The sequence below is a fragment of the Copidosoma floridanum genome, unplaced genomic scaffold, assembly GCF_036245765.1.
Source record: "Copidosoma floridanum isolate Cflo_tuat_1 unplaced genomic scaffold, Cflo_Japanese_pri ptg000015l, whole genome shotgun sequence".
NCBI lineage: Eukaryota > Metazoa > Arthropoda > Insecta > Hymenoptera > Encyrtidae > Copidosoma > Copidosoma floridanum.
In genome coordinates, this window is record NW_028321892.1 from 3,342,880 (window position 1) to 3,369,325 (window position 26,446).

General features: G+C 38.0%; 2 protein-coding genes across 4 annotated transcripts in view; one reads left to right on the forward strand and one right to left on the reverse strand.

The window, feature by feature from the left end:
- SWIP (strumpellin and WASH-interacting protein) overlaps positions 1 to 20,559 on the forward strand; it is a 121,455-nt gene extending 100,896 nt beyond the window's left edge. For all 3 annotated transcript variants that reach the window (XM_089592296.1, XM_089592295.1, XM_089592294.1), the window contains exon 3: positions 17,219 to 20,559. In XM_089592296.1, the coding sequence (XP_089448422.1) occupies positions 17,219 to 20,470 (3,252 nt within the window). In that variant the 3' untranslated portion in view covers positions 20,471 to 20,559. The remainder of the gene's footprint in view (positions 1 to 17,218) is intronic.
- A 4,277-nt stretch (positions 20,560 to 24,836) lies between these two features.
- On the reverse strand, positions 24,837 to 26,023 carry LOC149374717 (uncharacterized). Its single transcript, XM_089592269.1, has 2 exons — positions 25,694 to 26,023; positions 24,837 to 25,649 (listed from the first exon to the last, which is right to left on the reverse strand). Exons 1-2 carry the CDS (start codon positions 26,021 to 26,023, stop codon positions 24,837 to 24,839), a joined length of 1,143 nt encoding a protein of 380 aa, XP_089448395.1.
- Between the last annotated feature and the right edge of the window lie 423 nt (positions 26,024 to 26,446).

Sequence of the window (26,446 nt, forward strand, 5' to 3'; positions counted from 1 at the left end):
ACTGCATATGGATGGCTAAAAATTAAAAAAAATGATGTTTATGTTGACCCGAACATGCATAAATAATTGTAGCATCATTGGTCAATTACTTGTTCAGTTATTAACGATAACATTTTTTGATATAAAACATTTATTGGCGCGCTTGGGGCTTTGACGACGCAATGAAGCGACCGTGTAATGGCACGATCTACGGTTTAACTCGGCTCGGCTCTCTGTCGCTTTCTCTACATGCTTACTGCCGTTCCTCTCTCGTTTATAAAGTGTACTACCCGTATACATATTCGCTATGCGCCTATGTCAGGTGGCGCGGTTAAGTGAGAGAAATTGTCACTAAGATCGCCAGAATGCATGGAGCCTTATAGGAAAATTATTTAATAAATGTAAAAAAAGTTTATTGAGAGTGAATTGACCAAATGAATCAGTGATTTGAGTGTGTATTATGTTTACAGTGATTTAAGTGTGTATTATGTTAACAGTGATTTAAGTGTGTATTATGTTTACAGTAGTAACTTTTGTTTGGTGTTATTACGTGTACGACAAGATTGAAAAAATAAAAAATATGGATTGTGACTGTTATAGCACAGCATATTCGAGTGCATTTACATGCTTACACTTGTGTACAGCTTAAAGGACACAAGTAATATACGGAAACATAATATAAATGTGTAAAAGTTAACCTAACCTGTCATTAGTATTTACTTTTATTGAGCACTGTGTTGTGAGAAATAGATAAGTGTAAGCAGTACTTGTGTTTCTTAAGCTCCACACAAGTGCAAGCATGTATATGCACTCATATATACTGTGTTATCACAATTGCAACTCATGTTTTTATTGTTTCTAATCTTGTAGTACACATGACGACACCAAACTAAATTTATTACTGTGCATTGACATAATAAACCTCAAATCACTAATTCATTTCGTCAATCCACTCTTAACAACCTTTTTTTAAGTTTATTAAGAAAATTTCCTGTAAGGCTCCATGTATTCTGGTGATCCTCACTCGACGGCGCCACCTGGCATAGGTGCATATCAAATATAGCTATATAGAAGAGTATATAATAATTTAATATTATACACGTATTGTACATGTGGCATATACATACATACGCATTGTTACGGGGTGCCCGGAGGGAAATGACGCAGGGAACTGGTCATGCCCTTATGTCCTGCCTTATGTAATTTCAGCCAGGCTTATCAGGCCCGGAAACTCTCGACAGCACTCCTCGTATTTTGTACAGGTCAAACGACCTGTAGATCTTACCTAATGTCACTGTGGTCAAGCCTGGGCGTCGGATGCTCCACTGGCTTATAACGACAGGCCACGTATGTCCCTGATACGTGGAGTAGCTAGATATTAAATGACAGGTATAGGACTTGGACCGCGGAACTAATAAAGTTGACGACACACACAAATACATGCATTAATGAAGAAAGATTCTCAACATTACGAATAAAAGAAAAGTATATTAAATCTAAAGTATAAGTTAAACAATAAGAAGTCGTGTGTGTGTATGAGTCTGTAATTAACAATAGAGTACGTTTTATAAACCTCGGTGGGGAGACCGCTGTCCCCCGTATATTTATAACTATAATCAGCGTACAACTTCTGCGTCCTACGGAGTGGGCAGACCTCACGAACTAATACATAAACCTTACACAATTAATGAGGAGTGGACTAACTTTATTTCCCAACGGCTACAGAGCGTGAAGTCAAGGTCTAAATGCCCATCCTGAAGATGTGAGAACTGGTGGGCGTCCCCACCACCCAAGTATCCTTTCGGAATCGGTTGGTAGCGCTGACCCGCGTGACTCAATACCTAATACCGGCAACGCTTATCCTCGCTGTTCGGGCTCCTGGTAATACGTTTATCCACGCCTCTAACCTATTCGCGCCTTTTACCGCTTCCTAACTCTCTTCGCACGTCCGGCTCGCTCGCAATCCCCAGCTGGTCTCAGTAATTCATCGCTCTTTTTCTGCTCCATCGCGTCCCCTCTCCTTTCTACCAGAATTCCCGCGAACCCCAAACGGCGGTGCCGTTACAGCATATATAATACATATTATACTTTATAAATATATTTTACGTACTTTATATGTGTAAAACAATTTTAAAATTTTACTGACTCCAAGAATCGAACCCTATCTTTTGGATTGGTAGTCGGCGACCTTATCGATTGTGCCATGCAGGAAGCCGATCCAATCTTTGTTCTTATTATTTATGAATACCAAGGGCTACCACACGCTGACCCGAGGCGCTTACTGGCCATTCTAATAAAGAATTAAATCTTGAATAATAACGCAAGTGACTGTCACCCTATGACCTGGAGTGCTTACTGGCCACTCCAATAAATAATACTGCAAGCGACTATCACCTGATGACCCGGGGCGCTTACTGGCCACTCTTATAAATAATTAAATCATGAGTAATAACACAAGCGCCTATCACCCGTTGACCTGGAGCGTTTACTGGCCACTCTAAGAAATAATTAAAATATTAAAAAATAACACAAGCGGCTACCACACGATAACCCAGGGCGCTTACTGGCCACTCTTATAAATAATAAAATTTTGAATAATTACGCAAGCGACTATCACCCAATGACATGGGATGCTTACTGGCCATTCTAATAAATAATAACGCAAGCGACTATTACCCAATGACTTGGGGTGCTTACTGGCCACTCTAATGAAGAATTAAATCTTGAATAATAATGCAAGCGACTATTACCCAATGACTTAGGGTGCTTACTGGCCACTGTAATAAATAATTAAATGTTATAAAATAACATAAACGCCTATCACCTGATAACCTAGGGCGCTAACTGGCCACTCTAATAAATAATTAGAACGTTAAATAACAACGCCTCAGATTATCACTCGATGACCCAGGGTGCTTACTGGCCACTCTAATAAATAATTAAATCTCAACTAAAATCGCAAGTGACTGTCACCCGATAACCTGGGGCGCTTACTGGCCACTCTGATAAATAATTAAAACGTTAAATAACAACGCCTCAGATTATCACCCGATGAGCCAGGGTGCTTACTGGCCACTCTAAAAAATAATTCAATTTTTAATAATAACGGAAGTTAATATCACGCGATGACCCAGGGCGCTTACTGGCCACTCTAATAAATAATTAAAACGTTAAATAACAACGCCTCAGATTATCACCCGATGACCCAGGGTGCTTACTGGCCACTCTAATAAATAATTAAATCTTAACTAGAATCGCAAATGACTGTCACCCGATGACCTTGGGTGCTCACTGGCCACTCTAATAAATAATTAAAATGTGTAGTAATAACCGCTTCGGGTGATAGTCGCTTGCGTTATTATTTATTAAAGTGGCCAGTAAGCGCCCTGGGTTATTGGGTGATAGGTGCTTGTGTTAGTATTTTATTCATTATTTATTTATTTTACTTACATACCCCACTGGGGTTTGTAAGAAAAAACGGGCTCACAAATCTACTACCTGTACTCTTTTTACAATTCTTTTGACTTTAACTTACTCTAATTACTTCTATTTTCAAGTTATTTTATTTTTATTTTTATTTTTAGTTTCGTAGACCATGTATAACCTTAACCTATCTGTTGACTGTTGCTAAACACATATTGTTCTCTTTACCTATACTCGTACTTTAATTTACTTTATTTTATGTATTCTCACTTTACTTTACTCGAATCTCGTCTCAACACCGATACAAAAACTAAGATTTTCCAAAACTAAAATTCACAAACAAAATTAAAAGAAATTTTAAAAATTCAGAAATTCAGAAAATTGTAAAGATTCCAAAAACTTAATTTTCAAAGTTAAATAATTCAAAACTTAGAACTAAATTACTGTTAATTATCACAAAAATTCCAAGCTTATATAGCACTTATTTAGGCACTTCTTAAAATGATCGAAAATGTTTCTCTCAGTCCATTATATCCTAACTAAATTCTGTTTACACTTTTTCACTAGCCCCTGCATGGCTGACCACTGACTTAAGCACCACTGACTTCCACTCTTTCCTCACGTCCTTAGCTACTTCCTACTACTTCAGACTTCACTTCCACTCTCCTCTGTCGTGTATGTCTCCGCTCCCTTTAGGACACCTCTCATCACTGGCCCTATATTTTCCTGTTTAGCCTGTTGCCACTGCCCTCCTTTCTGTCCTCTTTTCTTGCTCCTTGCCTTTCCTGCTGCTCTCTCCTTGGGCGAGCCTCTTCCGTTTGTCTCTAAGTTATACCTTCGAGCTTTCCTTTTGCACTTCTCGCTTCTTGCTTCTTCACTATCTCCTTGATATCTCTCTCCACATCCCATGCCCAGGTCTCCCAGAATTTCTATCTCTCCTCGAGCCGTTCTAACCTTTCTTTAATTCCTGACAGCTTCTTGTTTATTTCCACTACATCCGTCTCCCTCTTGTTCTCCATTCTCTGTAGCCTTTCCTCGACGATCTTCCTGTCACTTTCTCTCTCTTATCCTATGTTCGCAGCAAACTCTTTGACTCGAAACAGCTCTCTTTTCACCTCTCTCATCCACTCGCCTAAATCGCCTTTCTCATCTTTCTCTAGCATCATCTGGATCTCCTCCTTTCTTTCTCTCTCCCAGCTTGCTTGCCCGTCCATCCTTTCTTGTCTACTTTACTCTCGTTCTGCACACTTGCTTGACCTGTTACTCTGCGGTTCTCTTACCACGTGCTTATGCTGGTCGGCCCGTGACTTCTTCCCGCTCTCTTCTCCTTTCTATATAGGTCTGTTCCGCTTCGCTTTTTGCTGTACCGAATCACTGCTCACCCCTGTGGTTGGAATCGCCCTTTTTACTTTCCTCGCTGGGCTGAACTTCCTTATCCTGCGTAGTACTCCCTAGCACCTGTCTTGTCCTCCTCTCTATCTCTTTAAGAATCAGAAGGCCTCTTCCCTTCTCATCTAGTGCTTCTTTGGCTGTATAGCCAGACTTGTATTTTTCACAATACTGTACTGCGTGCTGTATTGACTCTGCCTCTTTGTTGCATAGCCTGCATTGTTCTTTTCTCCCTCCCATCCAGTGCTGTCTGTTTTTTACCTTATTACTACATCTAAACCTTGCAATCATCATTTTATCTTTTGTCTCTAGGTGCGACCTTGCATATTCGGGCATGTCTTTTGATTCCGTTAGTATCTCTTTATAGAATGTATTGTATCTCGACTCTTCTATCTTTTTCCTCCTCTGTATCTTTTCTTTAGCTTCGAAGTTTCTTTCTACCTGTATGCACAGTCTGCCTTCTCTTCTAAGCTCTTCTACATCTTTGTTGCCTCTCAGAGTCCTCTCCAGCATTTCTCTCCACAGTTTCGCCCAGTATCCTGCTTGCGTGTGTGACCCTACTCTCTCCTTCTCTTTGATGCACTCTTTTACTAGTTGTTTTTCTGAATTTCTCGCTTTCTCTTCGTACCTTACTGCTCCCACTGTTGCTTTGCCTCTGCAGCTCCTTTGTTTTGTCTCCTCTTGTAATATATAATTGGGCGTGTTCCTATCCAACCTTAAAATCCTCTTTGCATATTTCCTTCTGGGCCCCTCCATACCGTCTTCCTCTTTGTAGCCCCATATCTCTGCTCCAAATAGTTATATACTCTCTACCAATGCATCATACATCCTGTATCTTCTTCCTAGGTCTTCTCTGAAGATTCTCTCTCCAATGCTCCAGGTCTTTTTCATAGCAACCATTGCCTTTTTTTTCTCTCTCTCAGATTTTTGACTGCCTTGCCATTATTTTGTAAGACTTAGCCTAAGTATTATAAATTCTCCCACTTTCTCTATCCGTTCATCATTCCACTTTCATATTCTACTTGCTTTTCTCTTGGATTTCTCAAACACCATTATTTTTGTCTTTTCAATGCTTACTGTTGGGGCCTTAATCTATGTATATATTCTAAACTGCTTCAGCATATCTCTCATGATCTCCTCGTCTTCTGCCAGTAGCACTATGTCATCTGCGTATATTATTGTTCTAACCTTTTTCTTACCTATGACTATACCTCCTACTCTTTTGCTTTCTAAAAACTCTCCTAGGTCTGCTATATATATATTGAATAGCGTTCGGCTCATTTGGCATCATTGTCTAACACCCTTTACTGTCCAGAACTCTTCCCTGTTGTTGCGGTCCAATAAAAACCAATAAAATTTTACAATGGGATTTTTCTATTAGTTTCTTATCGGTATTTGCTCCCGTAAATCCAAATAAAATCCGAAATGGTTAAAAATAGATTTTCTATATCATTTATTATAACTAGGACATGATTGAACAAAAATAAATTGACAAATTTATGTCATACCATCCGGATGGTAACATCAAAACGGGGGGATTAGAGTATTTTATATGTAAATTGAAAGAAAAGTTAGTTATTAATTTTTATTAGAATTTTGTAAAAAATACTTTTGTCCCCCCGTTTTGGTGTTACCATCCGGATGGTATGACATAAATTTGTCAATTAATTTTTGTTCAATCATGTCCTAGTTATAATAAATGATATAGAAAATCTATTTTTGACCATTTCGGATTTTATTTGGATTTACGGGTGCAAATACTGATAACAAACCAATAGAAAAATCCTATGGTAAAATTAATGAATTTTTTATTGGTTTTTATTGGACCGCAACAATAGGGTTCTGAGGTCTCGTTTCTCACTTTAACTTTGCAGCATGTTTCTTCATATATTTCCAGAACTCTCTTATTCAGCACCTTGTTGTTGCTTAATCTTTCTAGACTTTCTTTCAATTTGCTCCTGTTAAGGCTATTAAACGCTTCTTTCAAGTCTGCAAAGGAGGCGTACATTTTGCCTTCTTTCTTGTTTCGTCTCACGTCTGCTGCGTGGTTGAGTATGTAAATCGCATCTGTCACTCCTTTTCCTTTCCTAAAGCCAAACTGGCTCTCTTGCAGCTTATGATCTACTTCTTTTATCAACCTGTCATTGAGCAGCCCTGCGTTTATTTTGTAGGCTGTGTCTAGCAGCGTGATCCCTCTGTAGTTTTCTACTCTCTCTTTCTCTCCTTTCTTAAATATCGGGAATATGAGACCTGTCTTCAATCGTGTCGCAGTCGCAGGCCCTCCAATTCCTGTTTCTCCCTCATCTGCTAGTTTTTCTGTCGTTCTTCTCTCTTTGCCTCCCAACCTTTTGGCAAAGTGTACCTTCCAAGTATTTAAATCGATCTCTCTGCATACCTCCTATCTCTCTCTTCTGTATTTGTTTATGTACTGACATGCCTCTTTTTCTGTCTTTATCTGTCTGATCTTGTTCAACTCTTCTGCCTTATATATTTCTTTCTTTTCTGCGCACCAACTCCTATATTCTCGGTTTCTTGTCCTGTATTCTTCTTGGTTCACCTCAAGTCCCTCAAGGTTTTTCTCAGCATTCTCTTCTGTTGGTCCTACTCTTTGTCATGCCATGGTCTTTTCTCTAATGCCATCTGTTTCACCACCCTCTCTACTTTGGGTATGGCTTGTTCAACCTTGTCCAATATTTCTTGCATCCTTTTGTAATTGTTACTTTCTTGTGGCTTCCAGTTTTCACAATTCTTATGATAGGTATCTGTAAGCTCTTCATTCCATAACCTCTCCTTCACAACCCTACCTGACGTTGAGTCCCCCTCCTTTGCCACCTCCTCCATTGGCTGACCTGTCCTTATTTCTGCAACCAGCGGAAGGTGATCAGAGTCAGCTCTTATTCCTATTGTAAACTTCTCAAGTTTCTCCCCCCCCCCTCTGGGTTAGTTATAATGTAGTCAATCGTGCTACGGCCACTCTCCCCTATATATATATATATATTCTCCAGTCTTTTCTCCTGTCCCATTCATTATTGCCCATCCTCTCTCTTCCAATTCATTCACCAGGGTCTTTCCCTCACTATTCACTACACTGTCTTTTGCTTTCCTGATTATTGTCACACCTTCTGGATCCAGCGGGCCCCCCAGGCTGCCTGTCCTCGCGTTCTAGTCACCTCCGATCAGAAGCTTCCGTCCTGGTTCCCATTCATCTTCTTTTAGTGTTCTCATCGATTCTTTCACCCCCTGGCTGTACACTAATATTATTTTTCACTTTCCGCTGTCCACTGACCCTGTCCAACTTAGCACTTTACTTCCCACAAATGCACAGATTTCACTTTTCACCAAACTCATTTTCCTTGCCCCGTATAACATACCACCGCTCGCTCTCCCTTTATTATGCTCTCTGACTGCTTCTGTATGCCACCATTCAAAGTTCCTGCTTAGCTTGCTCTTCAGTTTTCTCCACTCTTTTGCTTCCGTCCAAGTTTCTGTAAGCCCCGCCACGTCAAACTCCTCTATATATCTACAAAAATCATTGTCTTTATTTGCTAAGCCAGCCACATTCCAGAAACACACCCTGACCCTTCTCCCTTCTCTTCCCTCTCCCCCTATTTCCTATGTTCTCTTCTCTGACTCTCTTTCTTCTGTTCTCCGACAACTGGCTCCTTCATCCCATCTGAACCACTTGTCTCCTAAACAGCACTTCATGTAACCGACCTTTGTCTTGAGACCTTCGTCTCTCTTCTCTCTTGCTACACCTCTTATGTGTTTCTAGATCTCTCTCTCTCTCTCTTTCTGTAGGATCATCATCTATGTATACTCCTTTGTCTAGATTCCTCTTGTTCTTCATGATTTCTATTTTGTCTTCCATGCTGTTCAGTTTCACTAGGACTCTGTCTCCTGTCTTCTGACCTTTTCTACCCCTGAGTATGAACGCTGTTTGGACTACCACCTTACGCCTCGCCGTGCGATCTAAGAAGTCACCCACTTCTTCTGTCAAATTCTTCTTCTCAAACTTCTGTCCCTTAATGATGACATTCAACTTCTTCTCTCTCTCTCTCTCTCTCTCTCTCTCTCTCTCTTGTTGCTCTCTATCTCCAAGGTCCTGATTCTTTTTACCAACTCCTCTTTCTCTGCCCTCCACTCTTCTTTCTCTTTCTCCCATGCTCCTTCCTTCTCCCTCCATTCTGCTCTGATCCCTTCTAGTGTGTCATCTAATTTCTGCGTCGTCGTCCTTTCTAACTTTTCCAATCTTTCTCCAATGCTCCTCTCTAGTCTCTCCACCCAGCGTGGTTGTGACTCCTCCTCCAGACTTTTCTCATGCTCCTTCTCTTTGTCTTTCTTTGTCTTGCTGAAACCTGCCTCGAGAATCGTCTGTTGCCCCGCTGGTGTTTTAACGATCGTCCCGCTCTTGCTGGGCACGTTGCCGGTACGTGTGTTAGTCGTGCTCCATGTGTTCTTCTTCTCGTCGTCTTTCATGTCTGCTGTGGAGAAACCTAACCTCTTTATTGTAGGTAAACTCGTTCTGTGACTTCGAGTCTCTTTATTCTGATATCTTTCCTGTTGCTGTGCCTCCCGCTTCTCTCTTACTCGTATTTTATGTTGGTCTTTTTTCCCTTATGTCCTAGACCTTCTGTTCTGCGGTTCTTGTTATTATCTTGTGTACAATTGCTCCGCAGCTTGTACTCACGTGCGTCTCCTACCAGTGCTAAACCCGAACTCGCTTGTGTTATTACTTAAGATTTAGTTTTTTATTAGAGTGGCCAGTAAGCACCTCGGGTCATCGGATAATAGTCGCTTGTGTTATTTATTATTTTAATTATTTATTATAGTGGCCAGTAAGCACCCTGGATCATTGGTTGATAGTCGCTTGCTTCATTATTCAAGATTTTAACATTTATTAGAGTGGCCAGTAAGCACCCTGGGTCATGGGGTAAAATGTGCTTGTGTTTATAATTCAAAAGATTCGGGAGCCCTGTTATTAAATGACTGAACACGACTTAGTATATGGGAATCCCAGAAGATAAAAGTCTTTCTCTACACTCCTGCTGTAGCTATGCTCTGATTGGCTTCGGAACTTTTCCAACGAAAAGTTTTGATAGTGGTGCGAGTATGCGAAGATCCTTTTTTCCAACACTGTGTAACAGTAAGTAAGATGGAAAGAGAGCCATTGATTGTCTATTTTCGTGCTCGCTCTCTCTCTCTTTCTATTGTACTCATATAGGACTACAGGTAGCCCTCTTTCATTACTTTTTCAAATATTTTATGCTTGTAGAATATGAATAATCAATATTAGAATCAGTAATATTTTTTCATCATTTAAAAATAAATTTTTTTCTGTGAATGTGATTATTTTAAAATATCAATATTTGACCATAATGCTAAAATTTTTCGGGTTCTTCCAACTGCCTCAATTCAAACTCTATCTTAACCCATCTTTAGAAGAGTGCTAACCCAAAGAAATTGGCGCACGTCCGCAACTACACACAGTAAACATGTATCCGAATCCGAAAAGAGGCAGAGAAAGTAATACACGAACGTCTGTCAAACTAATGTTTGTACCTTTGTGTAGGTAGGTAGTATAGATACTCTTCCCCGTGTTTTATTGTTCTTTCTCGGTTTCGTTGCTCATATGTTAATTAACAAGAACAGTACAAACATAGTTTGCTTTTTCCTTATCTATAATATTCACTGATAAAAAGTACATATTCATAAACTAACTGTCTTTTTAATATAAAATATAAAATGCAGATTATTAAGAGTCAAAAAAATAAATACTTTTCCTACCTCACGCGTTTTTGAAAGGCTGGTTTGCGCTTCGTAGAAAAAAAAAGGATTTACCACATAATTGCCATTGCTCCGTGGTTGCCTTGTGTCCCTCGGGCCCTGTTTTGCAGGTCCCTTGGGACGCAAAATAGCCCTGAAGACAATGAAATTTATCTGATGAAAACTACTATTTTTATTATAGACAATTAAATACTACCGAGCTCAATAACGTATTCTTTAATGTTTCACATCTGTTGTGGATCCTGAGATCTACGCCTGATTTTATTTTTCTTAACTGCAGATTGCGCCATTTTTTCCACAACCGAGTTTTACTAGTCAGACCAAGCCAGAAAAATTATAAAACTATTCAACTTTAGTATCCCGTTGAAGTATTTAATAAAAATTAATTTTAACAGACGTTACGATGGTTTTCGTAGTATTGCTAGTTTAAGACAGACGTATATAATGATATAACTCTTTTTAAAATCCATAGTTATAATTCTCGTTAGCACAACCGCCAAGCTGGTATTTTTTACAAAAAAAAAAAAAAAAAAGCATCGCCCCAGGATGCACAGAAGCCCAGAAAAAATTTTTTTTTGTATATCATGAGAATATCATATAAATCGCACAGCGCAATAATTTGGAGGAGTTAAAGTTCAACACTAGTATTTTTATTAAAACAATATACCGTATTGATATTGCATAAAATAGTATTAAATAACAGTTATCAAAATTAATTATGCGACAGCTCAACGCGCCAGATCGTCTGTGATGATGGAGTGGAGAGAGAGACTAGCTGCCACTGCGTCATTAATTTTTTTGCTTGGTCTGACCAGTAAAGCCTATTTGTGGAAAAAATGGCGCAATTTGCAATTAAAAAAAAAAATGTTATCGTTAATAACTGAACAAGTAATTGATCAATGACGCTACAATTGTGGTTAGCAATTTTTTTTAATTGCTACGTACGACAATGTTTCTACAAACTGTAGTTTTAACTGAAAAATTCAAGTTGTCTTAGCAATCGTGTGTTGGATGGGAAATGTCGATAAATTCAATTACTCGCATTTAATACATCTTACATTATTTCAATAATAATATTAATATACAACAAGATACAGAAAAATTGAAAAATTGTTACAAGTCTCTCGTTATGTCAATTAAGAATGAAGGCAACTCTATTCCGGCGCAAGCCAAGATTCGAGCTTCGCCCAGATGCGTAAGTGCCTCCTCCTCTCATCTCTTCGAGAGCGAGTCGGCCTCCGAAATTCTCCGTTATTTTCCTTCTTTTCTCTCCTCTTATGCCTTTTTGTCTTCTAAAGGAGTGGTCCTCACGGACCTGTCCCATGCGGGAAGGTTAGTTTTTAGTCAGTAGGCACACTGGGTGAATCCGACATTACCACCAGATTAGCTGGGGTGTCTATGAAGATTTTTTCCTCCCCACTCCATCAAACAAAAAAAAAATAATAAGAAAGGAGGTTAACTTGATGTACATGCTATAAGGGCCCTTTTCATCTATGGTATTAGGAAAACATGATCTGTTTACGTATGTCTCACAAGGAAATGCTTGCGATTCTCGTTTGATTGTATTATGTGCGTATACTATGTCATTTGTGTATGTGCAGGGTATAAAAGCAACGAAACTTGAGACTCTGACTACATTACGATTTTACATCCCCTTCGTATGAGTCAGAGGTATATTATACACTTTACTTAATTTACGTTTATTGTATTTACTAAAATTTGTATTGTAAAGAATTTTTTTAATACTCACAGATTTTTGTACCTGATAAAAGCCGGGACATTGTCCAGACGGCCGAAACGTCGTTCCATTTTTTAATAAATACAAAATTTGACAGTACCACCATTGGACGTTATTTTAATTATTAACCAACTGTCATTGAATGTCTTATATTATTATTTGTGGACGCTGGTGGAAAATGCACATTTTTTATATTTACATCTGCATCTACACTGTGCTGCTATGGAGAACACTAGATTGCAACAACTACTAACCATCCTTAGTTTGAATCGCTTTAAAGGGTGCTTAACTCCATACGTGCATGCTTCGGTAGAAATAAGCTTAGTTGTGTTCAAAAGGAATTGAAGAGCGGTGAATTGAAGTTCACATTTTTAATTAAATGTAGGACTTATGGCGTTTTTTTAAGACATATCACACAATGTACCAACAAACTTAATTATGTTACCTTTTTTAGTTTCCGATCGAACATAAAACATAAATTAGCTATATCTAAATTACATAAATTAATTTTAAATAATGAAATTTCGGACTCGTACACAAAAACTAATTTTTTTAAAAATAAAATTGAATTAATTAAAATAAAAATATTAATTCATGCTGTGAATCTTTATAATAAGTTTATTTATTGATTGTTACGAACTAAAATTGAAAAGCATTTTTCGCAAATATCGTTATAAGTTAGATAAAAAGTTCGATGCCCTTTTCTCACATGAAGAATCCGAGCGTGAAGGTGTATACGATACACTTGCAGCTACAAGTGTCAGTGATCCTGGCCTGGTTTGGTGCCCTGCATTTGTCAACAATAAAGGCATAAGTGAAGTAAAAGAAAACTGGCTATGTAACCTTGTTAACACACCGCTACCGGATTGCGTCTCAAGCATATTAGAGTTGGGCGATGAATTTAATTTTGTTCCTAATGTTAATAAATGTGATTATTTTGAACTTTATAAAAATGTTTAACATTTATTAAAATATTCTGGAGAATTTGAGACTGTGAGAAAAGAACTACTCAACATTATCGGTAGCAATAGACATAATGTATCTACTCGTCTTTCTTTAAATGATAGAATTCTCCAAGACAGTTTAAAGCGAACACGAGTCTCCCTTAAAAAAATAAACACATTCTAACTACTAAAGCAGACAATGTGACATTACTGTTGTCATTGATGAAGAAACTTACATTTATAAAGTAGGAGAATTATTAAGTGATGATAAATATTACTAACAGCTGGAAAATAATCCTTTAAAGCAATTATTAAAGATACAAAAAATTTTGCAAGCAAGTGGGATCAAGACGGTATTTTTGATGAATTAAATAAGTTTGATAAGGATATTCATGAAAAAAACTTGTCTTAATGCTACGGACTAATGAAAATACACAAAAAAGACTTTCCTATCCGTATCGTTGTCTCAACACTAAATTCACCTACTTATAGTTTTTCAAAATTTCTTTCTAATTTTTTGATTAAGAATATTGCGCTGGCGAAATTACACTTAAAAAAATAGGGATAAGTTGATAAATTAATTTAAAGATATTACTATTTCACCTGGTTACACTTTTTTTAGTCTAGATGTTGTTAGTTAATTTACTAATACTAGTAAAGCCTCAATCATAAATGCAATAAAACATGTTTGAAAATTCTTAAATGGTAAAATCAATGTTTCTTTCAATGAATTTTGCACGCAGGTGTATCTTTAATTTTGAATTTGACTTTTTTCCATTTCAACAACAAATTTTATAAATAAGTTTTTGGCTCTCCAATGGAAAGTCCCTGTAGTCCAGCGCTGTGTGATCTTGTAATGCGTTTGCTTGAAATTTCATGCTTAGAGAAATTATGTTTTGATGTTACACTGTACGTGTGGTATGTGGATAATATTCTCATATGTGTGTCTACTAAATATATATCAACTATACTAAAAACGTTTTTAATAGCTATTGTCTGGAATTACAATTTACTGTTAAGATATGCAACAAAAAACGTATTAGTTTCTTAGATTAAAAAGTTATCATTCAAAAAAATAACACAGTACTAACTAATTGGTACCAAAAACCCACACATTCAGGCCGATACTTGAATTTTCTCTCCCACTATCCAATGCAACATAAAATAGGTATCATTTACACATTAATTGACTTTTCCATTAAATTAGCAGACACTCAATTTCATAAAGATAATTTAAATTTAATCAGTAAATTTTTACTAGCTAACAACTATCCTCAAAGATTTATTGATAATTTTTTTTACAAAAGAATTAATACATTAAAAAACATAAACATGATCAACAGTTGTAATAGAAATAATAATAATTATAAACTAGTCTTATCATTACCGTATATTCTTCACTTGCATGGTCTTATTAAAATTTTTACTTGCAAAAGATGTAACCGAGCCACTCGATAAATATTATGTCGTTTATCATGTACCATGTGCGAATTGCAACTGCTGTTATGTCGGTCAAACAGCAAGAGCTGTCTGTAAAATTAAAAATGGCAGAACATAAAAGAGATATAGTGAAAAAAAAGGATATATCTGTACTATCACAACATTATATTGAATTTACACAAAAATTCAATTTTGATGAAATAAAAATTTTAGACACAGAACAAAATTATAAAAAGCGCCTGTTTTCTGAAATGTTAAATATTCATTATTTCAATAATAATATTAATAGACAACAAGATACGGAAAAATTGAAAAATTGTTACAAGTCTCTCGTTATGTCAATTAAGAAAGAAGGTTAACTTGATGTACATGATTTGAGGGCCCTTTTCATTTATGGTATTAGGAAAACATGATCTGTTTACGTATGTCTCACAAGGAACTGCTTGCGATTCTTATTTGATTGTATTATGTGCGTATACTATGTCATTTGTGTATGTGCAGGGTATTAAAGCAACGAAACTTGAAACTCTGACTACATTACGATTTTACATCCCCTTCGTAAGAGTCAGAAGTATATTATACTCTTTAATTAATTTACGCTTATTGTATTTATCAAAATTTGCATTGTAAAGAATTTTTTATTACTCATAGATTTTTGTACCTGATGAGGGCCGGGACATTGTCCAAACGGCTGAAATGTCGTTTTGTTTTTTAATAAGTACAAAATTTCACAGTACCACCATTGAACGTTATTTTAAAAATGAGAGTAAATTCTAATATTCTTACGTACCATATGAGCAAGTCACCGGACTGAAAAAACCGCTGAAAAAGTATATTTTGTGGCAATTGAGAGGAGGACTCATCGAGACCCTGATTGCGAAGTTGGTAACGCACTTTCCGGGCAAGAAAAGAGTTTCAGGTCCATGTCCTGGTCGAGGTGGAATTTTTTTTTCCAATTTCTACGTATGACAATGTTTCTACAAACTGTTGTTTCAACTGCATGGTTCGAGTTGCCTTGGCAATCGTGTGTTGGGTGGGAAATGTCGAAAAATTCAATTACTCGCATTTATAACTGTGTAAGTAAGTTCTACTTTTCTTACACATCATAAAAACACTTTTTTCGTCACTAATTGTTAATTATGAGATGAAGCACACCGAAATTTCGGCGCAAACTTCCGGTGTTCAACTACACCCCATACCGAAGTGATCCCAACAATAAAATCGCCTGTGTCCGATAAATAAACTCATAACTTTTCACTGTCTACTCTAGAAGAAGAAGGATTACGATCTTGAATTGTCTTTTATTTAAATGATAAGTCCGTTAACATCAGTGCATTACACCAGACCAATATCATTAGAAAACTATCTGTAAGCCTTTTTCTAAATTTGATACGCGAAAACCCTTGAACAATGTTGTAGGAAATGTACTTAAAAAAACTAAGTTCATAACTCCGCCATTTTCTTTGGCAAGCCTACATCCTCTGTAAGGTTGATCAATATAGACTGTAAGGCCAGTATAGGGTTGTTGTGTTAGCATCTACAGAAAAATCTTTTAAAAAAAACAAAACATGTAGTGTTACTACAATTGTAAAACATACTTTTTTTTAAAATCTTTTTTTACAGTTTGTTGATATCAATTTAACGAGCAAGATAATCAAGAAATTCTAACATTTTATCTCTACTGCCTGGTACGATAAAATCACTTCCGTGATTGATAGATTTTATAATCGTGCGCAACTGATCAATGTCAGTTACTAAACCATATAGAGCTGCAATTTCATGATGATGCCTACGTGCGCTTGGCTGACACTAGGGTCTGGAGTCTCTGCATCGGGACACGTCTTTTATATGTTATGTTTAATCGTATTTTATTATAATTCTTATACATTTTTAAAGTTAAGGAAACCATGGCGGTTTATCAAACAGACTTTAGTATTGCAATTCGTTAGAAGTTAGGTAAGTAATGAAGTAATTCGTTACATTTTATAAAGAAACTTATTTTCTTATTTCTGGGTTTTGAGGTTATAGTAGAATCTTAGAGTAATTGAGTTAAATGCTTTAGATTTGGTTTCAGCGATTTTAACTAATATAGCAATCATGGTTAAACTTCCCGATCGAATAAAAACTATCTTTGTGTATCATTGGTGTTTTTATAAGTTAACGCTCAATTCTAACGCAATACAATTAGAGTCCTTTGAGTCAAATTCAACAATCCCAAAATTATATCGTAAACACGGTCAAACTAAAAAAATTTCTGTGGCTGTTTCATAAAACAACGTTTACAAATGTAATTCCATCAAAGCGTAAGAATTTTTCACATTTTGAATAGTTAGTTTTGTTCGGTTTTTTTTTTCTGGAAACAATTACTCTTTGAAAAAAAGTTGCATATAGAAAAACTGCTTTTGGGAAACACCCTCCATTGAGAAAAATGTCCTTTAGGAAACATAGATTTCAGAAACTGTTATATAATCATATTGAGACTTAATAATTTCTTGTTATACAATTAAACATATTCTTTCAGATAAGACTTTTGAAGGCTGAAGCTAAAAAATTTTATAATAAACTCATCATTCATGGCGAACAGTGCACTGATTACACAGTCTATAAAATTGGAAGTCTATTCTTGGATTTGCAAGATCTGTCAATATATGTAAATAGAATTTCCACAGTTATCTATCTAATTATTCAACAGTTATCGTATTTGGCTCACAGTACTCATAGAGAGATATATTTACCACTCCTTATTGAACACTTAATCGATTTATTTGTTATACTTGTTACTTTCGATGAAGTAATTAGTGGACAGCCTGCTATAATCGAGCAATGGAAAATTTACCAAGTTAAGGTGAGGTCAGTTATTCATAACTCGTTGCACTCAAATACACCCCATAAGGAAATACTATCTTATGAAAAATTGCTGAAAAACCTTCACAGTCAACTTCTCTCCAAGACTCTATTTTTAAAATCCATTGAGCACGTTATGGATATAAACAAATCAGCAGTAATGGGTAATCATGTAATTTGCTTCTTAAAAAACATTATGCTGCATATAGAGGATAAAGGTAGTAATAACGTAGTGGTTCATAGAAATTGGATCCGAGCTAACGTAGGGGTGGTTGTTCTTTTTAAGCTGTTCGGAGTTTGTGACAAAAAGTTATTAAAAAGAGTCGTTGACGTGAATAAGAAGCTGTACGTGGTTAGTCTTTTTGGTAACGTAGTTTGGCTACCTCAAGATTTTCTGGTCAATCGCCTACCAAGAGAGGGTTTATCTTCCATATCAACACAGGCTGGTGAAAAGTTTCTCGCTGCGCGGATGCAGAAGTTTCCCGTCATTGTCAATAACCTGGTGCAAAGAGCAATGCTGTGGTGCATTGAAATGAAGGTCCTGCTAATCAAAACGGGTTTTCAGATTTTCTCAGAGATTGAGCGCAAAAGAAACCTGTTGCTCGATATTTTAGCATTAGTGTGCCAAATGCGAGAAGATGTCTTGGTAGTGACAAATTTGCATGGATTTCTGATGAAGCCAATGAGCCGGTCTACAGTTCAATTAGTTTGTCGACTTGTTGAGGCTCAAAAAGCCTTAGAGATAAGTTTTTATACATTCGCACCGAGAATAGTGTTAGCCCAGAGCCAAGTGCTACAGCAGCTAACCTACCAAATTTTGGCGATCCTCGAGTTGGTGCGCAAGGCTCTTGGACAGACAGGTACTGGTAGCGGAGGTGTGAGTGCCAATAGCGCTAGTATCAGTAGTAGCAGTAATAGTAGTAGCCACCGCAGTAAGGCTGTTAGTTACATTAGCGAGCGTTTGGATGCGCTTTCACTGATCTATTCAAGTGCTCGATTGCTTAACGGCCCTGCCAGCCCAGAGCGCCGTCTTGTGCTACGCTGTGCCTTAGCATGTGCGAGTCAACTCACTGAAAATTTTCGCGAAGATGAAGTCATTCGGTTGCGCTTTTTTCTCGACACCTACGATGCAATTATTGATCTCTTTGAGCAGTTGGCCTTCAACTGTGACTATTTAGTGCTACTGCAACAGCAGGCAATGCTTCCGGCATATCTAACACTTGCAGCTGAGACTGGGGTTGGACCGCTTGGACATCTCAGTCGTATATTGCAAGCCGTTAACAGTGCTGCACTACAGCAAAAGTCAGCCGTTATGCCCATATTTCGGCTGGCAGAGAAGCGTAGTACACTCAGTTGTTGTCTTCTAGAGCCAACCTGTCGTGATATTGAAACGGAACTGCGGTTACACGTGTATTCTCATCTGAGGACTAGTATGGACGGTGTGAGTGGTTCATCTTCGTGGATGACGGTAACAACAACATCGTCATTGTTATCACCGCTGCCGTTAGAATCAGTGTCTGCAGCTGTGGTAACTACAGCTTCTACCATAGATACAATCACCAGATTACGTGATGGCACCCGCCTCGTACGGGCTGAGCCGCTGATCCTTATCGGTGGCTTGCTGTTATCCGGTCAGCGCTACGTTGAGCACTATCTTGACGTAACATTTTACAATTTGACAAGTGTCGCACTCCATGACTGGCGTGCTTATGACAGCATGCATGCTCTAGCTAAGCATAAATTTCGTATTGAGAACGTATCTGAGCAGCTTCCTACTCAGACGCTTGAGCAAGGCCTTGATGCGCTTGAAATTATGCGTAACATTCACGTTTTTGTTTCATGCTATTTTTATAACTTACATATGCAGACGTTTATCGAGCAGATGAGTACAGGCCGGCATCTCAACACTATCGGTATCCGTCACGTAGCCAACTCAATTCGCACTCATGGCATTGGTATCATAAGTACCAGTGTTAATTTTGTTTACCAGTTCCTGTGCGTCAAGCTGCACACTCTCTCTCAATTCCTCTTCGATGAACACATCAAGTCTCGCTTAAGTCGTGATATTCATTATGTGCGATTACAGAAAGAACGTGTTGCTCTGGCCTACGGCTACGAGCGTGCTGAAAAGTTTCAAAGGGCTATTCGGAAGCTTGGAATGACTTCCGAGGGTCTTAGCTATCTTGACCAGTTTCGCCAGCTAATAACCCAAATTGGCAATGCTTTGGGGTACGTGCGTCTCATCCGCTCAGCGGGTCTACATGCATCAGCCAAAACAGTCGCATTTCTACCACCAAAAGTCTGTCATGTTAGCCCTAGTGCTGAAGACTACGGTGACAGCAATAATGATAATAACAGTAACAACAAAAACAACGAAGATACCATTACAGCCAGAAAAGTTAGCATGAGGTTTAGTTTAAAATCGGTGCAAGCAGCGGCCAATCGATTCGACGCTGATCTTGCTAATCTTGGGCGAAATTTCACTGAAGGGACTCACTACTTTCAACTGCTCGTAGATGTGTTTGCGGTAGCCTTCCGAGATCCTGGAAAATATCAGCATCTACAGCAGTTCTATGCCATCATACCGCCACTTACACTGAGTTTTATTGACTGTACACTTGACAGCAAGGAAAAGCTTTTCAAAAAAAAAAACTCTGGCGCAGCCTTCACTGACGACGGGTTTGCCATCGGGTTGGCCTACATCAACGCCCTACTTGGACAAAGTAGCGTGTTCGATAGTCTGCAGTGGTTTAAGACCGTGCAAAAGCACCTTATTATTCAGAAAGACGCTGTTAAAAGTCAAGCTGAGCACGAAGATGAAAAGCTGCGTCAGACTAGAGCATTAACTCTTAAACGACTTGAAGAGAGAAGTGCCGAGTTTCAGCTGCTTTACTACACTCTATCAGGAGCACGAGTTCTTTTTAAATAATTTAATATAATGATGCATGAACTTTCCCTTTTTTTATGTGAATAGGATTTTCAGAAATTTTTATTTTTAATTTAAACAAAAAAAAAAAAAAAAAATGTATACGTATTACGGTGATTCAAAGGAATTGTCTGACCACCCATTGGTAATTTTACTGTCATCAAATAAACTTTTCTATTTGGTTTTTTCTACCCTCCATTATTATACATGAATTTTTTACTGTTTATTGCTTGTCATAGAGGTTCTTATTTTTATATTTTAGAGCTATGCTCGAGAATAAAATTGTTGTGTCCCTCATAAATGCTTCTAAACAGTTATTACAAAAGCAAATTTAGTACCGTCCTATCTTTGAATCTTATATGTATTTTTAGGTAGGCTTCAGTTATAAGTTTTAATCAGTTTTTCTAAAAACATTGAAAATGAAAATCTTGCGTACAATTACAAGCAATGGTGACGTTAAATTTAATATAATGTATCTTTTAATACAGTTTACATGTTGTATTTTTAAACGTTAGTTTTTTCCGTTTCTATCCTCAGGGATACTCCTTCAAAACTTCTTTTGACAACAGTTTTTTAAGACAGCTCATCAGGGAACTTAATTATTTTGGACTATGAATAAAATTTGGAGAAATTGTAACTAACGGTTGAACTAATCTAATACTGGAGTTCCAAAATCCTGTTGCTAAGTGAAATTTAGCAAACGGTTTGCTTAAAAGTTTATTTTTAACATTTTTGTAAGAGGCTGTTAAACTTTAGTCAGAAAAAATGCACCTCTCCAAATCTACTTAAGTTATGGTCAACGTAAACTTAGTGTGGACTTTTATGATGGCAGCTGTGATGTGGACACGAGTGCAACGAGAGGCAAGAGTAAGTAAGGAACCGATACGTAGAAGTTAAAGTAGGTAATAAAACGAAATTATAAATAAAAAATCAAGAAGGTATATCACAGAATGGTTACTAAAGTTTTTTAAAAGAGAGTCGCCAGAAGTTAAAAAAGGTAAAAGTTTAAGTGAGATTAAAAAGCTGAACTACGAGAAAAAAAAAGATACTACGTACATTAAGTCTAATGACCACTGTGAACACCACGTTAGAATAATGCAATTTATAAACTAAGAAGGATGTTAAAAAAGTCATTAAAGAACATACAATAGAAATTTAAGAGAAAATTGTGAAAGGCCTGCTGTTAGAATGGGCGACTTTGAACATCGAGGAGAAGTTGGAGGTGGCGTGAAGAAACCGTGTTGGAGGCTTTATAAGTGTGGTGAGACAGTTCCTCTTGTAGTAATCAAAGCTGTCGCTGGAAGTGATGGGTTTCTGGGCAATGATACACAGCGAGTGACATGAGCTGGTTGCCAGTGGGATTAACGTTAGATTCCCTCAGTCGCTGAACGATAGAGCCTAAGGACGTGAAGAATAGTGGTTAAGAGCTAGTACGAGAAAGACATCACAGGGAGATTGTAGTATTAATGAACAGTAATATTTATTACATATGCACTGCTCCAGCCGCTGATGTTGCGTTGGTTTCGTCACATGAGCGAAACTCTAACGATCGCTATGAATCAGGTGGTCCGGATTTATGATTTCGAGTTCGTCGCACAGTGCTACGTATACATGAGAAGCTGCTTTAATACTTGCGGTGTTCTTTAGAAACTAGTTGTCATGTCACTGAGAAATTATTGGGGCCCAAGCATGTGCATACAACGCACAAAATGCCCTTACAGCTTTTACTTGTGGAGTAGCTGCACAAGTGAAGGAGGACTTACGCTCCAGAGTTGGGTGGCAGCGACCTATAGTATTACCGCATTACTGACACTCTGGTCACTAATATGGCTGAAGCTCTGTTTTGATGTGCGCAATCATAACTCATAACACCAGCGCAAGTATACATTTATGCATCAGGTGTAGTGCGTGCATGCAGTATATCCATCAAGATTGCATGAGTTATAAAGAACATTGATATTAACAATTATCAATATACATGTCATTGTATGTATAAAAACTCAAGAGGAGTGAAGGATTTCCACAATAAATATAACTTGCCCCAAGCATTGCTGCATCGTTTGAATGGTAAGTTATATTTTTAAAATACATATCCTGCAAACTAACAAATTATATTTTGTTGATGGTTTTTTACAGTAAAGAGGTCGCCACAGCTACAAGGATAGCTCTCATAGGTAAAATTCAAAGCCTAATAATGCAGTGCATCTTTTTTAGCACTTACTAGTTTTAAGGCTAGTTAAGAAATTAGTTTTGAGACCAGTTTTGGAGTCTATTTTATGACCAGCTTTGTAGTATTGAAACTGATCTTAGATTTTAGTGTTTTTTATATCCCTGCCCTAATAGCCCTGTGAGCTGTCACAGTGGCCAAATTCAGGTCTTCGCTGGGAGTGAAAACAGCAGCTATAGTCAGTATTACTGTAATATTTTACAGACAAGTTGATCAACAGTTTCAAAAGTGCTCAATCCATTTGAAGTATCCAGACAAGAATACACAGTAGGTTTTATAAGCTGCGAACATATCTAAAAACCATCGACAACTTACAAATCACCGCATAAGACAGTGATGGAGATTTGCGTATACATTCTCATTTGGACTCTTGTATAGCACAAGACTGGATGTAGTAATTTTTTTGTTCTAGCGTTCTCTTTTAAAAAGATGTATATATACCTATTTGAAGGATGACAATATTACTTGTAATAATTTAATCACTCTCATAATAGATTAATAGAATGTTTTTCGATATATAACATAATGTTCATGAAAAATTAAATTACTCACGAAGAATTGTTTATTTCTTTTATTTAATAAGCATTATATAAGGTGAGTAGATGTTTATTCTCGATTTTTTATACATTTGTTGAATGTATACACCAGGTCTTTTATGATACGCAGAGTACAGCAAATACCTAGGAAACTGTGATATTATAGTATTATACTAGTAATGAATACCATAATCAGATAATATTTACATTACCGTATCAAATTTTTACTAATTTTTGTACATAAATTATGCAATATTAACTATTTAATGCACTTATTTCAATAGAAATACTCAAGTTTGTTCAAAATAAGAATATCTCATGATCTGATTATAAGTGTTGCTGTTGCACCATACGTTTGGCTTAACCTGCGCACCACGAGAATTGTGCAGTTACTGCCCAAGTCCAGTACAGCTACCGCACTATTCGTATGCGTCTTCTGCTTTAGTATGTGTTAAACAATGGTAGCCCTACCATTTGTGCTAAGCACGCCCCAATATTTTCTCGGTGCACCCAGCGAGCAGTAGGTGGTACCATCAGGTACAAAATTGAAAATTTTAATTGGGTACAAGGCTTGAAAATAAAATTTATGTAAAGCAATTGAAATTAGTAATTAATAATTATTTTAATCATTAATAATTCATAAAATTATACTCTGGATGGTAATAAGATGAACAAGACGATACAAGAGGCATCAGAACAAACCATTAAATATATAAACAAGCTAGAGGATGAGCTGATTGAATTGTTGTTTGAAAAACAAGAAAATTACAAGAATAAATTCAAACAAGTGAAGACAGCAATTCAAAGTAAAATACAAATAATAAAATAATAAATAGAACATTTTATCAACCACTAAGTGTCCTGAAGAAAAAAGAGAGAGAGAGAGAGAAAAGAGAAAAAAGTAGCGAGCAGTTTAGGAAAAGAAATGTGAAAGAGATAGTAGAAGGATGCCTCAAAGAATATAATAAGTAAACGTAGTAAGTGTAAGCAAAAATAGAAGTGATAAGGTAATAGTTGTGTAACTACTCAAAGAAGCAAAAAAAAAAATGATGAAAAAAAGTCTCTTGAAAATGGATAGTAAAGAACACGTCACTGTTACTGTTATGGTTGGATCCATCGTAGTGATTTAGGCACGAGAAATCGTGGCATTTAGGCCAAAAATTGTCATAATGGACCTCGAAGGGTGCAATGTCCCGTTGTTATGAAGGTCACACAGCGTGCACAGGTAAAATTACCTGGGGCCGTTCAGGCAACAATCATCTCGACAGTGTGGGTTTTTTGCTTTTGAATTTTCCCAGTTTGCGAGGTAACTAACTTGCTTGGCAAACCGACGCTCCACTCGTCTTTCCGACTATCGAAAGTGGCCAGATCGTGAGGCTGCTCGAAGTGCGTTGTGCTTGTTCCCACGTGTGTGATGTTGATTGAAGTTGATTCGATCGATTTTGTACACCTTACGGACTAAAAAGACGAATCAACTTGTGTACAGCACGTATCATTTCACGCCCGTTTACAAAAATCTTTGCTGTCCTTAAAATCTTATCTCGCCCGGGATACATTTCTAAAACACGCCTCGTTTTCCATACGTTCGGAGGGGATTGTAGGTCAACTACAAGTACGATATCGTTAGGCTTAAGCGGCTCGCTTTGCTCGAACAAATTTTAGCCGATCCCTCGAGCAGTTCGAGGCACGCCCCTCGGAAATTTGTACCATTGTCGCTGTACATGACCGTTGGCGTTCCTTGACGTTTTGACGATCTCTGAACAGCCATAATTGCTGCACTCGCAGTTAAACTATGCGCTACTTCTAGCCGTATGGCTCGAGTCGTCAAGCACGTGAAGAGCACCCCCCAGCGTTTTTCCCTACTGCGTTTTACCTTCACGTACAGCGGGCCGAAGTAGTCCACCCCGGAATAGCTGAATGGTCTGTGTTTATACGCGAGTCTTCCTTCGGGTACCGGTGCCATTATTGGGTTTTTTGGCTGCGCGTGCCTCAGTTTACAAATTAAACAATCGTTTCTGATACTTTTTAGCGCGGTGCGCAAACCGAGTATATAATAATTTTGCCGAAGTTCGTTTATTACGGTCTCTGAATTCCCATGGTGGAAACGTCGATGACATTTCGCGATCAGTAGTCGAACAGCAAGGTTTTTTCCGTCAAGCACTATGGGAGAACAGTTAAATTGAGCATTCGGTATATTCGTGACTCGTCCCTCTATTCGCATTATTTGATCCCTCTCTAGTACCGGCGTGACTTGAGCCAGACGGCTGGCCCTCTTTATTTGTTTCAGAGTGCTCAACGCTCGCATCTCCTCCGGAAAACTTTCTCGCTGGGACACTCTATAAACATACTTTTCCGCCTGACCCTGGTGTTCAATACCGTTCTCCACCCCAACACTCAGGAATTTCTGCAAGGCCTCCTCCTGAGATCGTATTACGCGCGTTGCCTAGCGCAGAAAATATTTACGGACTCGACGAGCATCAGTAAACCGTCCCATCGTAGTAACTTCGCAACTGTCGGTAATTCCCTGGGCTGCGTGGTGGCCATGTTAACGTACTGGCGCTTTCTTAATTCCATGCAGTCGAGTTCGCGTTTCTGAACTGATGAGAGTGGCTCGGACGCCGGCCAATGTTCAGCCACCAGTATTAAAAATTTAGGTCCTTTCAACCACTGAGTCGCTACCTCTGCCCCCTCACAATCTCCCCGCGTCGCACAGTTGGCCGGATTTAGTTTTGATGGAACCCAGCTCCACATGGCTTTACCTGTGAGCTTGCTTATTTCACCGAGGCGATGCATGACGAAAATGTTTCGGATGCGAGGCTCACTGTGTATCCAATGCAATACCGTCCGCGAGTCCAACCACAGATATCACTCGTCGTACTCGATATCCAATTCACCCGCCACCGTATTAAGTAGCTGCGCCGCTAATAAGACTGCCTGCAGCTCCAATCTAGAGATTAACAGCTGTTTGTCAGGCGCTACGCGCGATTTAGCCATTATGAGCGCCACATGAGTAAATCCGTCAGACGTCTCACTTCGCAAATATATCGCGGCCGCGAAAACTTTGAGGCTCACATCGAAAAAGGCATGAAGGGTCGCGTTTTCAATCTGCGCGTACTTCGAAGTCAAACACGGCGGTATATGCATGTCGGATAAGTTCTTAATGCCCTACAGCCACAATTTCCAATCTCGCTCTTCTTCATCCCGTGAGGGCTCATC